Raw genomic sequence first — 15,004 nt, forward strand, 5'->3', positions numbered from 1 at the left:
AAAAGAGGGAGAGGACTCAAGTCAATAAAATTAGAAATGAAAAAGGAAAAGTTACAACAGACACTGCAGAAACACAAAGCATCCTAAGACACTACTACAAGCAACTCTACGCCAATAAAATGGACAACCTGAAAGAAATAGACAAATTCTTAGAAAGGTATAACCTTCCAAGTCTGAACCAGGAAAAAATAGAAAATACGAGCAGACTGATCACAAGTAATAAAATTGAAACTGATATTGAAAATCTTCCAACAAACAAAAGCCCAAGACCAAATGGCTTCACAGGCGAATTCTATCAAACATTTAGAGAAGAGCTAACACCCATCCTTCTCAAACTCTTCCAAAAAATTGCAGAGGGAGGAACACTCCCAAACTCATTCTATGAGGCCACCATCACCCTGATACCAAAACCAGACAAAGATACTACAAAGAAAGAAAATTACAGACCAATATCACTGATGAATATAGATGTAGAAATGCTCAACAAAATACTAGCAAGCAGAATCCAACAACACATTAAAAGGATCATACACCATGATCAAGTGGGATTTATCCCAGGGATGCAAGGATTCTTCAATGTATACAAATCAATCAATGTGATAAACCATATTAACAAACTAAAGAATAAAAACCATATGATCATCTCAGTAAGATGCAGAAAAAGCTTGTGACAAAATTCAACACCCATTTATGATAAAAACGCTCCAGAAAGTGGGCATGGAGGGAACCTACCTCAACATAATAAAGGCCATATACGACAAACCCACAGCAAACATCATTCTCAACGGTGAAAAACTGAAAGCATTTCCTCTAAGATCAGGAACAAGACAAGGATGTCCACCCTCGCCACTATTATTCAACATAGTTTTGGAAGTTTTAGCCACAGCAATCAGACAAGAAAAAGAAATAAAAGGAATCTAAATTGGAAAAGAAGAAGTAAAACTGTCACTGTTTGCAGATGACATGATACTATACACAGAGAATCCTAAAAATGCCATGGGAAAACTACTAGAGCTAATCAATGAATCTGGTAAAGTTTCAGGATACAAAATTAATGCACAGAAATCTCTTGCATTCCTATACATTAACAACAAAAATCAGAAAGCAAAATTAAGGAAACAATCCCATTCACTACTGCAACAAAAAGAATAAAATACCTAGGAATAAACCTACCTAAGGAAACAAAAGACCCGTATGCAGAAAACTATAAGACACTGATGAAAGAAATCAAAGATAACACAAACAGATGCAGAGAGATACATGTTCTTTGATTGGAAGAATCTACATTGTGAAAATGACTATACTACCCAAAGCAATCTACAGATTCAATGCAACCCCTATCAAATTACCAATGGCATTTTTTACAGAACTAGAACAAAAAATCTTAAAATTTGTATGGAAACACAAAAGACCCCGAATAGCCAAAGCAATCTTGAGGGAAAAAAATAGAGCTGGAGGAATCAGATTCCCTGACTTCAGACTATACTACAAAGCTAGAGTAATCAAGACAACATGGTACTAGCACAAAAACAGAAATATAGTTCAATGGAATAGGATAGAAAGACCAGAGATAAACCCACGCACTTATGGTCAACTAATCTATGACAAAGGAGGCAAGGATATACAATGGAGAAAAGACAGCATCTTCAATAAGTGGTGCTGGGAAAATTGGACAGCTACACATAAAAGAATGAAATTAGAACACTCCCTAACACCATACATAAAAATAAACTCAAAATGGATTAAAGACCTAAATGTAAGACTGGACACTACAAAACCCTTAGAGGAAAGCATAGGAAGAACACTCTTTGACATATATCACAGCAAGATCTTTTTTGACCCACTGCCTAGGGTAATGGAAATAAAAACAAAAATAAACAAATGGGACCTAATGAAACTTCAAAGCTTTTGCACAGCAACGGAAACCATAAACAAGACAAAAAGACAGCCCTCAGAATGGGAGAAATTATTTGCAAACAAAGCAACTGACAAAGGATTAATCTCCAGAATTTACAAGCAGCTCATGCAGCTCAGTATCAAAAAAACAAACAACCCAATTGAAAAATGGGCAGAAGACCTAAATAGACATTTCTCCAAAGAAGACATACAGATGGCCAAGAGGCACATGAAAACCTGCTCAACATCACTAATTATTAGAAATGCGAATCAAAACTACAGTGAGGTATCACCTCACACCGGTTAGAATGGGCTGCATCAGAAAATCTACAAACAAGAAATGCTGGAAAGGGTGTGGAGAAAATGGAACCGTCTTGCACTGTTGGTAGGAATGTAAATTGATTCAGCCACTATGGAGGACAGCATGGAGATTTCTTTAAAAACTAAAAATAGAATTACCATATGACCCAGCAATCCCACTACTGGGCATATACCCTGAGAAAACCATAATTCAAAAAGACACATGCACCCCAATGTTCATTGCAGCACTATTTACAATAGCCAGGAAGCAACCTAAATGCCCATCGACAGAAGTATGGATAAAGATGTGGTACATATATACAATGGAATATTACTCAGCCATAAAAAGGAATGAAATTGGGTCATTTGTAGAGATGTGGATGGACCTAGAGACTGTCATACAGAGTGAAGTAAGTCAGAAAGAGAAAAACAAATATCATATATTAACGCATATATGTGGAATCTAGAAAAATGGTACAGATGAACTGGTTTGCAAGGCAGAAATAGAGACACAAATGTAGAGAACAAATGTATGAACACCAAGGGGGAATCGTAGGAAGGGGTGGTGGTGGGATGAATTGGGAGGTTGGGATTGACATATATACACTAATATGTATAAAATAGATAACTAATAAGAACCTGCTGTATAAAAAATAAATAAATAAAACTAAAAAAAAAAGTTCTGAAATAACTTGCAGCATAGATGAATCTTGAGGACATCATGCTAGGTGAAATCAACCAGTCACAGAAGGACTAACACTGTATGATTTCATGTATATAAAGTATCTAAAATAGTAAAACTTATAGAAGCAAAGAACAGAATGGTGGTTTTTGATTTTCATACGCACAACTCCAGAAAAGTAAATGAAGCTAGCAGTGGTACTGGGACTGAAGAGGAAGGTAACGGAGGACCAAGAAAGCTGGAGAGGAGAAAATGAGCTCTCAGGGCCTGTTCTGGGCCAGGCACTTTGCATTTGCCATCACATTTATTCTTTATAACATTGAGAGCCAGTGTTTCTGTTTCCCCATAGAAACCACATTGTACCTATGACTTGATACTGTACCAGAGAATCATCTGTACATGATTAGGGGGCCATGCCCTTTTCCTTACACCATACTGAAGATACGGGTATGACAATAATACTCCTCACCATGCCGGCAGGGGTGGGGATAGGTGGGCAGATGGTTTGTTAAACATTTCCTGCCAACCTAATGTTCCCTTTTGCAGATACTGGCATTGTAGACGCCAGTGGTGGTGAAGGGGATTTCTTCCAAACTAACAAAGATACTGAGTATTAGCGGCTTTTGTTATAGATTCCCAATGGTAGCAAACATTTCTGTGCGGATGCAATTATAGCAGGTCTCCGAATGTCACAGGTACCTACCTCTCAGCATGGAATCTGATGTCCCTTCCAGAGAAACAGAAATGACCCAAGGCTCTGATGGGGGCCCCAACGACTCTACTCTCCGATTCTGGAAACAGGAAAAAAGGGGAAAAGATGGACTCAGAAGAGAATTTTGTGAAGTTATCTGAAAAAGAAGAGTATTCACACAGAATCTTTTATAAAGCGCACATTCATGAGAAATAAACAAAGGAAAAAAATAATAAATACATATTTTCTTTCTCATGTTAAGAAGAATATATCAAATTAGCTTACTGAGCAGAGAGAAGGGAGATTATTGCAAGAAAAGTTGGGGCAGGGCAGTGAAGAGGAGAAAGGAAAGTTAAGTTTACAGAAAAGGAGAGTGGCACGGTGTGCTGAGGGTTAATAAGGAAGGAAAGATTAAGACAACAAAGCAGGAGAGAGTTGGGTGAGTGCCAGGCTAGAGCAGAAGCGCGGACCTCAGGCCCATGGCCTTCATTCCTCTGTAAGCACGTCAGGGGAGGCATTTTTAAAGTCTCGAGTAGAAAGCTGATTTAAGTATCATATTTCACTTTTTCCCCCCTTGATGTTAGTAATTATAGACAAGATAAAATAGAATCAGAGGGCATGGACACTGAAATTAGAATTAAGCACAGAAGCCTCTTATTGATGCTGTACTTAACCACATACAGGAGAAATCATTTAAAATAACATAGAACTATAATGCAGATGTGATGCCATAAATTCCTTCATTAGCATATGAAATGACTTCTTCAGATATAGATCCAGCACTTAGAGAAGGCGAGATTTCTGAAAAGATACATGAGACCTACTGTAAGAACTTGCTTGAGGAGGGCTTCCCTGTTGGCGCAGTGGTTGAGAGTCCGCCTGCCGATGCAGGGGACACAGGTTCGTGCCCCGGTCTGGGAAGATCCCACGTGCCACGGAGCCTGTGCTCCGCAACGGGAGAGGCCACAACAGTGAGAGGCCAGCGTACCACAAAAAAAAAAGAATTTGCTTGAGGAGAAAAAGTATCAGAATTCTATTTTTACCCTTGATCAAATCCTGGACATTTATAGAAAGTGGAAGGAAAGCAGGCTGTGAAATGGAAGGAAAATAATGAAAGTAGTTAGATGTTCTAAGTGCACCAAATGTCACAGGGTGGGCACTCTGTACATGTGTATCGAGAAGATGATGCGATGTGAAACATGCACCAAATACAACATGGTACCCGGCTCTAAATAAAGATTGTTACCTGTGCACAAGGTACCTGTTTATCCAGAAAAACGAGCTGTGGTTGTACTGTAAGTTCTTTTCCCACTTCTCCATCTGAAGGCTGGACTAGGACTGAAAGACCATAGGGCCGAATATATATCAAGTTCCCAGTTTCGAAATTGCTTGTATTTCTGGCACATATTAAAAAAGAAAAGAATACATGCCTAAGATTACAGATACCATATCACTGCAGTAGCTTTTTTCCATAATACATTATTACCAGTGGGAAGATTTGCATTTGCCTTTGTTTCTAGAAACTGAATGATACACTGTATAGCAAACATGACCTTATAACTAAAGAATAATTATATATTTACTTTATGTGTCTGCTTTACCATAGGAAAGAATGCACTGGTTGGGGCTGGGGGGTGGGGGAGGTGCGAGGAGAACATACCATGAACTTAGACTTTTATCACAATTTGTTAATATCAGCTCCCAAAAAGCCTTAGTGAGGCAACTTATCACACTAAAATATTTAGAAGGTGGGGATGTGTTCTAAGCATGCTAGTAAACCAGCTCTCCCCCAAGAGGTGTTAGTGTTTTCCAATTTCCACAGTATAAATACATTCACCATGGCTAATTCTGTGGTACCAAGATGACGTCACCGAAAAGAACTGGAAAGAGATGCCTGGGAGCAACCTCCCACACCACTGTTTCACATGGAATAGCTCATTTAATCTCACAACCACCCTTTCATGTTCATTGTCTCCACAGGATGCTTGCACTAAACAGAATCGACAACTGTGGAATTCATTGATTAATTGATTACTTGATTTCAGTTGAATGAAGTCCTTAGGGAGAATAATACTTATTTATAATTAATATATGCTGAGCACTTACACCCTGTACCAAGTACTGTTCTATGCTTTCCACCTATAAACTCATTGCATCTTTAAAATGACACTATGGGGGCTTCCCTGGTGGTGCAGTGGTTGAGAGTCCGCCTGCCGATGCAGGGGACACGGGTTCGTGCCCCGGTCCGGGAAGATCCCACATGCCGCGGAGCGGCTGGGCCTGTGAGCCATGGCCGCTGAGCCTGCACGTCCGGAGCCTGTGCTCCACAATGGGAGAGGCCACAACAGTGAGAGGCCCGCGTACAGCAAAAAAAAAAAAAAAAAAAAATGACACTATGACATAGGTACTCTTATTTGCACATGAAGAAACTGAGGTCCAAAAAGGCTTAAGTATTTTGCCAAAGGTCTTACCAAGAGTAAGTGTATGACCAAGGTCTAGAGCTATACTGTTTTTCATCTCTATTGAGCACATTAATTGCTGATGTGACTTAGCAATAAAATGGAATAATTATAAAATAAAATAGTTACGTAATTCATGATACCTCAAAACATCTTTTTACCGGAGCTCTGGCATTTTTGAAGACCCAAGGCAGCTCTATTAAACGAATATTCTGGGTTATACACCTATTGTCCCATTAAGCCTATTGTGTATTACACATCAGAGGCATGCAATAGAGTTTTAGCAATTAAATGGATATATATAGACACCATATATCACACATATTACCCTAACATAGGGTAATAGATTACCCTCGAAACACCCTAGGTCAGGTCTAACAAGGCTTTGATTTCTTTTTTTAAATAGTAGCCTACCCAGCCCTCAATTAAATGCTTGTGAGTCACCTACTTGATCCCCTAATCTTTTTTTTTTCTTATGTGAGGAGAAAAGGATATTTATTTTAACAGAGAGTGTATGTGAGGTAAAGGTGACAATTAGTCCTAAGAAGAGGAAACAGTGCAAGAACAAATACAGAGGATCACAAACTATGAAGTTTCTATAGGGAGCAATTTCCCTCTCCCCTGAGAATCCTGGAAAATGGGGGATGGGGCATGTGTGGTCCTACGAATCCCTTTTGGTCATTTACCAGCTAAGGCCCTGACCTCTGCTAGAGTCACTCACTGGGAATTCAACATACACTAGTGTGATCATCATTTATTAGCTTGCTTAGCTGAATGAGTAAGGCTCCTTTTTATTTAAAGAAAAAACTGAAATCATATTTTAAAACTCCATGTTATTCATTGCATCCTCTATGGTTCCTAGGTTATTGGAAAATTCTAACATCGTTACCAGATGCTATTTCTCCACTGGCCTATTTCTTAAAAGCTTTCTGATGCAGGACAGGATGCAGGCTGGCCATGTAGGTTAAAGAAACCGAAAGACTCCATCCGAGGTCCTGACATAAGTACACTGATGTCTAGAGACGAAGGGATGGGAACCAACTGCCTGAACATTTGCTAAAAGGCCCGTCCCTGACACACTTTAAAGTTTATTGTGAGCAAACATCTCTGATTAAATGTAAACAGCATCCCACTGGAGGTCAGAGACTTGCTGCTACAGCATATCCCAAGGTAATACCACTTTAAGCTCCACATAAACTCGTAGGCAGTTTCTAACCTAAAACCTGACCGTAGGTGGTACAGTTTTTTACGATATGTTATAATAGTGCAATAAATCTGTTAGCTTAAAATCGAATCTCCGTGGCCTTTTAGAGAAATCATCACTAAATGCAGGGTCTTGTTAATGATGCCATCGAAGTGAAATTGTTTAATCTGCTAAGGGGGTGAAAGGTCACCAAATGAATTTTTTATAATACATCAACTTGACACACAATAGGGAAAACTGTAATAGATAAAAGCAAAGGAAAAGGGCACTGTCTTCTTCTGATAGGTCAATAGCAGCCAAGAGAGTCACTCATCCACTTTCCTTTCATGATGGGGCTCCTTTTGCATTTAATATGGACACCCAATTAATACCTCAGCACCACAGACAACCTCATTTTAGGTGACTTATAGCAATTTCTCCCCCTTCCCTGAAATGAAAGTGATCACAATACATCATAGCATTGTGCGAATTAACGTTAATTGATTCAAGTTACCAAGCAATGATGGGCCACTTATATAACCTAGGCGTTATTGGGTGCTAGAAGGGATGGAGGGAAGATTAGATTCCAGTGTCCGTTGCTGTGACGACGGGAATCACCTGATGCCTTGTTAGACAGTTGTAAGGTTCTATTGCTGGCCCCAGTGGGGTCGTCAGTAAACCGGAGTGATGTCCAAACATCATTATCCGCTGCTCCGATATTAAAGCAAAGGGATTAGCAACTTATTGCAAGCAACCTGGATTTGTCATTGTGCTGTCGTTATCCAATTTCCAACCGCTAATGTGACTGTAGCCTGCAGGCAGAAGGACCTACAGCCAAACTTTAAAAAATGGGGGAGGAAAGTTCCCTCCAATCCTCCCAGTTTAACCACTATTTCACGGCTTCCAATAGCCAGCCAGGTATGTGGAAGAATTTTTTTTTTTCCTTCAAAGCTTAAGTGCTAGCAAAAGAGAAAGACCAAGAAAATACAGAAATGTCTGAGTTTAGAGATCACTACTATTCACTCCAACTCTTGCTTTTTAATCTGCCAGATCTGAAATGCTTCCCCTACAGAAGAGGGGATTGTTTCTACCTGCATGGCAAACTGAGCAAACAAATAAATAAATCATCTTGAGGAAGGCTAGCTCTGGGCAGTGAGGTGAGGGTGGGGCGTTGTGAGTTACTTCCTCACTTCCTCTTCAGCCTTGGCCTCCTCAAAGTTACTAAGTCAGGTTCCTACAAAAGAGCCCCATGTTTTGATTAAATTTTTTAGGGTGTGCCGTGAGGGAACTTAAATTTCAGAGGAGTCTGCAAGATTCTGTACCCTGGAAGAAGATAGCAAGTTCTCCACTCGGTTCAGTTTAACAAACAAATGTTAACCCTTCCACCATGTACAAATATTGTTTTAGGCACTATGAGATAGGCAAAGATAAATACAACACCATAACCTCGGTCCCTCAGGAATGTTCTTCCACAGAGTCTGTAAGGCAAGAATGACTTTCCTGGCTATCTTTCAGAGCTGACACATACCATTTTATTTATATTTCATAGTCCTCATGCCCCCTGTTAAACCTAGCCAAATGCCCTTAGCTGCCATCAACTCCTAAGAGAGAAAAAAATGTCTTACGATCTCATGGTTTCTTTCTGGCACTATAGCATAGTGATTCCAAACTTCGCACATTACAAGCATCCAATACATGTTACTATAGGAACACTATGACCAGTCAGTACTCACCATGCACTTCCTCTGTTCTTAGGTCATTAAAATGCCTCTAGAAAGCCGCCACCTATCTTGGACTGGCCAACTTCAAGTTCTGATACATTCTTGAACCGGTGCACTTACTGCTGTGCTCTAATACTTGTTATTAAACTCTTATGGTTCTTTGTAATTTTTCATTTCAAACTGAGATTTGAGTAACCACAGGCATAGGTTGCACTGTGCCATGAGAATATAAAGACACAAAATAAACATGGCACATCCTCCAACAAGGTCAACTCAGAGGTCAAAACCTACGTATTTTAGTCAGAAAATTGTTCAAAATAATATTTTATAATAAATCTAGCATGAATATCTTATCTGGGATAATGTAAATTCTGAATACATTTTTTAAGATCATACACAAATATTCAAAATTTCCTGTTTGTGATGGAGTCCCCTAGCAGTCATAGTCTAACCAGGAAAAGAGAAACCACTCAAGATCTTTCTGATGGAAGAGATTTGTTATGGGATATTGGTTGCACAGGAGTATTAGAATAGCAGAGAAGTCAAACCGGTTACATTTCACTATTTGCAACATGTGTTTAACGATCACTTATGGTGCATGACACTGCTTAGGTACTCTTGGGAGTATAATAGTAAATTGAAGCCTTGACCAATGAATGAATATCATAAAGATAAAAATATACTAATTTTATGAAAAACTAGATTAATGGTCAAGCAGGTTCACATTGAATTAATGATTTCCTTGTAATAGATATAGAATAATGAGATTTAATATACCATATTCTTATTAGACAGTTGTGTAAATGTTTGTTTCCCCTATCTATTAATTTTTAAATCTCTAGATTTTCATATGAGCCATACAATTTTTTGGACATAATAACTGTTCAATTAATGTTTGGGAAATAAAAAACATTCAAATGTAAGTTTTTATGAGTCTTTATTATATTTAGCTACAACTTCACCACCCATACACATAAATCTTAAATTGATTGTAAGGTAGTACGGTTCCGGTTCAATTTTGGAATTAGAACTACATGTGCATGTGGGTGGAAAACTACTGGATGCAGATAAGTCAACAGCAATAATGGATTAGAATTTTCCTCCTGTTTATAAGGAAGAGAGAAGGGAAAATGTAAACTGCAGAAGTAGAATAAAAGATTTAGTGGTCTGGGGCCATTTAGTATAAGAACAAGGGTCCCTAAGGGCATCACTGCAGTAACAGAGCTGTGAAATAAATGATAGCTTTAATGATGACCATGAATCATCAATAAAAATGTGAAAGGTCTACAGTATTTTCCATTTAACAAGGCTGGATAATATCTACTTCTTTTTAGTTTAAGAGATGAAGTCTTTTTTAAAATGTAGTGATAAAATAAACAATTTTTAATTAAATGGAAAGTTTACTTATGCAGAGCATCTCATTTTCCCACAAAGCCACATATATAAAATACCATTATGATAATTTTGCCATCCACCTAATTCAACAAAGCAGTGAATTTGTATTGTAGTGAAAAAAAGAAATGGTGCAAAAACACTCTTTAATGGCAAAGCTGTGGTTTTGCCAGGAGGGAGGAAAGAGACAGGCTAGCAGTACGGGAATCCCTTCCCGGATGAATATTCTGCCAGTCTTGAGAAGAGCATCCTCCAGTGTTGACAGAAAGACCCTGTCCTTGCATACTCCAAACAGCTGTTTCTTAGAAAGCAGGTGCCCAAGGGGCAGGGAGAGATTGCACAAGAGAAGATGTTAAATGAGCCTGAAGGTCACCAAAAGGCTCATGTCACCAATTGTCTCTCCTAGTTTTCTTCTCTATTCCAAGTCAGCTTGATAAGGTGCTCCTTATACAGAGTGAGGAAACTTAAAAAGCTACTAATGTGAAGGGTGCAAAAACACACAGATGTATACTGCCACAGAGCCGTGCTCACATTCCCTATAACTGTTTTTAGGGTCCGAGGTTCATGGCGACGTCAGAAACGAAGAGTTTTATGTGAGATAGTGTATTAGTTTTCTACAGCTGTGAAACAAAACTCCATACACTCAGTGGCTTAAAATATCACAAATCTATGATCTTCAGATTGTGGGTCAAGAGTTGGCTGGGGGTTCACTGCTTAAGTGGAGGCTCTCGGGAGAATACACTTCCAAACTCATTCCAATTGTTGGTGGAATTCATTTCCTGGTGGCTGTGGAATGGAGGTCCCTGTTTCCCTGTGGGCTGTCAGCCAAGGTCCACTCTGTACTTACAGAGTGCATCTGACTTTCTTCTCATGTGGTGCCTTTCATCCTAAAAGCAGTGACACTTCAATTCCTTCTCACACTTGGAATCTCTCTGCCTTCCTCTTCTGCCACAGCAGGATAAAGCTCTCCTCTTTTAAGGGCTGTTGTGTGTAACTGTGCCACCTTGATAATCCTGGGTATTCTCTCCAACTTAAGGTCTACTGTGCCACATAACACAGTGTCTTCATAGAAATTCTATCTGATCCTATTCATAGGTTCCCAGGATTAGGGCAGCATACCTTTGGGTGGTCATTTTAGAAACTCTCAACCACAAATAGCTTTAGCATTTCAATAGCTAAACTTCCATGAAAGATACAGATATATTTATGCTTACTGTATGACAAAGAATATTATTTAGAGGTGTTTTTTTTTTTTTTTTTTTTTTTTTTTTGAAGCAGGAGAAAGAGAGGGAGAAGAAAAGACAGGAGGGAAAGAAACTCAAAAGAGCAAAAATCAAATTTCTACTGCCAGGATTCCAGATGAAAGGCAGAATATAAAATAAGACCCTCGTGGGGAACCCCAAGTTTAAAAAGCAGAGGTTGAACATATGTTTATCTCTGTTCCCTCTACTCCACCGAAATTACTTAAAAGAAGAAAAATGAATAAAAATGGTGTAAATCAACATGGATAAAGAAGGCAGGAGAGGAGAGAACAACCAACAACAGAGGTTAACAAAGCTTTGGAATATGGAAGACAGGTTCATGGAACTGACTTAGCCATGCAGAAGACACTTAAATCTAGATGCCTCTAGAGGAGGATAAAGACTGGGAGAGGCCAATTTGTTGTATATTATTTGATTAAAAAAATAGCACTCCATTTCTCCCCACAAAGCAGAAAGTTGGTAGCTTTTTGAAAGCAGGTAGTACTCCCCTTGATAAGTAAATGTCTGATATGGCCTCAATCTGTTGAAATGCATGTAACGCCATTAAATTAACAAGAGTGAACCTTTAAAGAACATTGTAGATGTTTCCACTGAAAGGCCTATGTCCTCAGACTAATTTCTGCTGTCTAAAGGTCAATTCATTAGCTTGTCAATGGCTCTCCAGTGAGTTCAATGGAAGTCTGAGTCGACACTGATCAAAGTTGAAAGAAACAGGGCTGGCCCTGGGATCTGCCCCAGGCTTCAGGGTTGTTTACCATACTGTACAATTCTTAGGACCATGGGAAAACTTGCTGGTTCTCATTTAGGCCCTTAGGACATGGCATTTCTCATTCTGCAGAGATTTATTCAGATATACTTAAGAAGCAGCCTTTCGTTAGCTTCAGAAGATTTTTTTTTTTTGCATATCTAGGAAACCTCTCTTAAAATACTGAAGAAACTGAGAGAGATGGGGACTGTAACACACCCCAACAGAAAATTGATGCTACATGTCACCAATTGTCTGTCTGAGTTTTCTTCTCTATTCCAAGTCAGCTTGATAAGGTGCTCCTTATACAGAGTGAGGAAACTTAAAAAGCTACTAATGTGAAACTGCTGATACATGTTCAGCAGTTTCTTATCAAGTCAGAAATACATGAGTCAAAAATGAAAACATGATGGCTATGACAGATGGTGGGCAATAAAGGTGCTCTTTTCTCTGAAGCTCACGATAGGATGATATCCCACACACATATGTGTGCATACCTACATTTGTGCTGGGCCCACTCTCTTTCCTGGGTTTCCTCTGCTTTATCTCCATTGTTTCTACTCTTTGACTTTGCTCTCCTTCTAGTTAAAAGCTAAATATTCACCGAGTCTTTTTTGTTGTTGTTGTTGTGTTTTGTTTTGGGGTTTTTTTTTAATTTATTTTTTTTCTTATTAGTCATCCATTTTATACACATCAGTGTATACATGTCAATCCCAATCGAGTGTTTTTTTATATAATATAAAAATGAGTCATTTTGGAAGGATGACCTATTAAGAAAGCTCAGTACTGTAAAATCTAAATAAAATTTAGCAATGAACTGGCTCTATTTCTCTCTAGTCACCCATACATAGAATATGCTCATAAGAACTCGGTGGAATCTAAATGAAACTGGACTAAAGGAAAGAAAATATATTTAAATGTAAGCTAAGATACATTAGCACCATCTTTTCTCAGATTCCTGATTTTTATATTATCATGCATAATATCATAATTACATCAATAACATGGTGAAGGTTTAGTGGTTAGTAAAAATATCCAAGATATAATAGATTCTGAGCACTCATGCAACTAGGAGTACTTCTAAATTCTAAGCTAACAATCCTCAAAGCCCTTCAAATCAACCAGAATCCAGAAAAAAAATTGCTTGAGTTTTCTTTCCATATCTTCCATACATACTAGTGTACTGTAAAGAAGAGAAACACCAAGACAGGTAAAATATGATACATAAACATTAGCAAAGTTTTCATTTGGATATGTTGCTCTATCTATAAAAAGGCAATCAATGTATTAGTTGAATATTCCTTAAAATGTGATGGTGTGTCTTTTTGTTTTGCTTTTTATTTTATAGTGAATACCACATCCACTGGAGATGGTTGTATAGAAGTAATTAATACCCATTAAATATTAGTTGCTTATTTATTAGCACTACCACAAATACAGTGAAAAAGCAGCAACAGAATAATCTAAAACATATGAGCATTCTAAAATTTCACTGAGTAACATAGCTCAGAATCTAAATAATTTTTACCTATTTCAGGGACCCAACTATATCAACTCAAAATGTGCATAGGTTTGAGCTTATGTTTCCAGTGGTGATGACAAGCTTGCAGGGAATATCCATGTTTGAATCTTTTGAGTCCTCTATAACCAAGCAGCATGCATGTGTGAAACGGTTAGTTTATACACGTTTTCTAAGCATTATGGCAATTTCATATTGTCTCTCAGTTTGGGGTATCATTTCTGGTTCTTTTGTATCTGCTAAAAATTAGAGCTTGGGACTCTAACAGTCTTGACCTCATGACAGACGTCTTAGATGAACTTGGGCTGGACAATTCATTTCTTGGGTAAATACGATGCACACAAACATTGAGAGTCATTTATACTTTGCCTCCTCTTACTGTTTACTTCTTCATTTACTAAGCTCGGGGAAATATTCAGCTAAATTTACTTCTAAAGTGTGTAGTAAACATTGATCTGGTAAAGGACTTCAAAATACAAGCTTGTAGAGTCAGAATAGCATAGCACAAAGGATATTATGGATCCTACACAGGTCTGCGCCATAAACATAGTTGGCAGCAATTATGTTCTGCCTCATGCAATTTGACATCCTTTCAGGGCTTTATAATCCTAGGTTAAATAAAACCCAATCAGGGTCACGGCTTTAGCTTAGTAAACTCCTGGGCATCCCTCCAAAATGTTCCTAAATATAAGTCTCTTCCCCAGTCCCTACAGGCAGTATTATTAACAACACCCTGAGTACTCAAGTCTTAGCTCATAGCTCTATGGAATTGTGATAGATAGTGTTTTTGTCCCATAAGGCAAAGATCATATCTGTTTCACCTTAGCAAACCCAGAATCTAGCCCACTGCTTAAATATGCATTACATGATAAATGAATGAACAAGCATATTGAAAACAAGTTGCCTTAGAAAAATCTCTTCCTCCATGCTTTTCATTTTAAAGTACCAAAATAAAACGTCTACATCTACCTAGGAAATAGAATAACCATGAAGACTACAGATTTAATAAAGAATTTTAAAATTGAGAATTTAAGTCTATAAATGGCTCTTGACATTTTTGTTCTTATCTTAAAAAGCAGACAGGTTAGGTGACTCAGTGTAAGTAGGCTGACATTTGCAATATGCATCCAAGAAATCAGCTCTCATTTAGAAGT

At 38.2% G+C, this 15,004-nt stretch overlaps 1 protein-coding gene across 1 annotated transcript in view; it reads right to left on the reverse strand.

Moving 5' to 3' along the window:
• PKHD1 (PKHD1 ciliary IPT domain containing fibrocystin/polyductin) overlaps positions 1-15,004 on the reverse strand; it is a 433,351-nt gene that overhangs the window by 25,768 nt on the left and 392,579 nt on the right. Inside the window, exons 61-62 of the mRNA XM_007451921.1 lie at positions 4,831-4,966; positions 3,582-3,669 (exon numbers count right to left, since the gene is read on the reverse strand). Coding sequence (XP_007451983.1) covers positions 3,582-3,669; positions 4,831-4,966 — 224 coding nt within the window. The remainder of the gene's footprint in view (positions 1-3,581; positions 3,670-4,830; positions 4,967-15,004) is intronic.

This window comes from Lipotes vexillifer, unplaced genomic scaffold (genome assembly GCF_000442215.2).
Source record: "Lipotes vexillifer unplaced genomic scaffold, Lipotes_vexillifer_v1.1 scaffold147, whole genome shotgun sequence".
Classification (NCBI taxonomy): domain Eukaryota; kingdom Metazoa; phylum Chordata; class Mammalia; order Artiodactyla; family Lipotidae; genus Lipotes; species Lipotes vexillifer.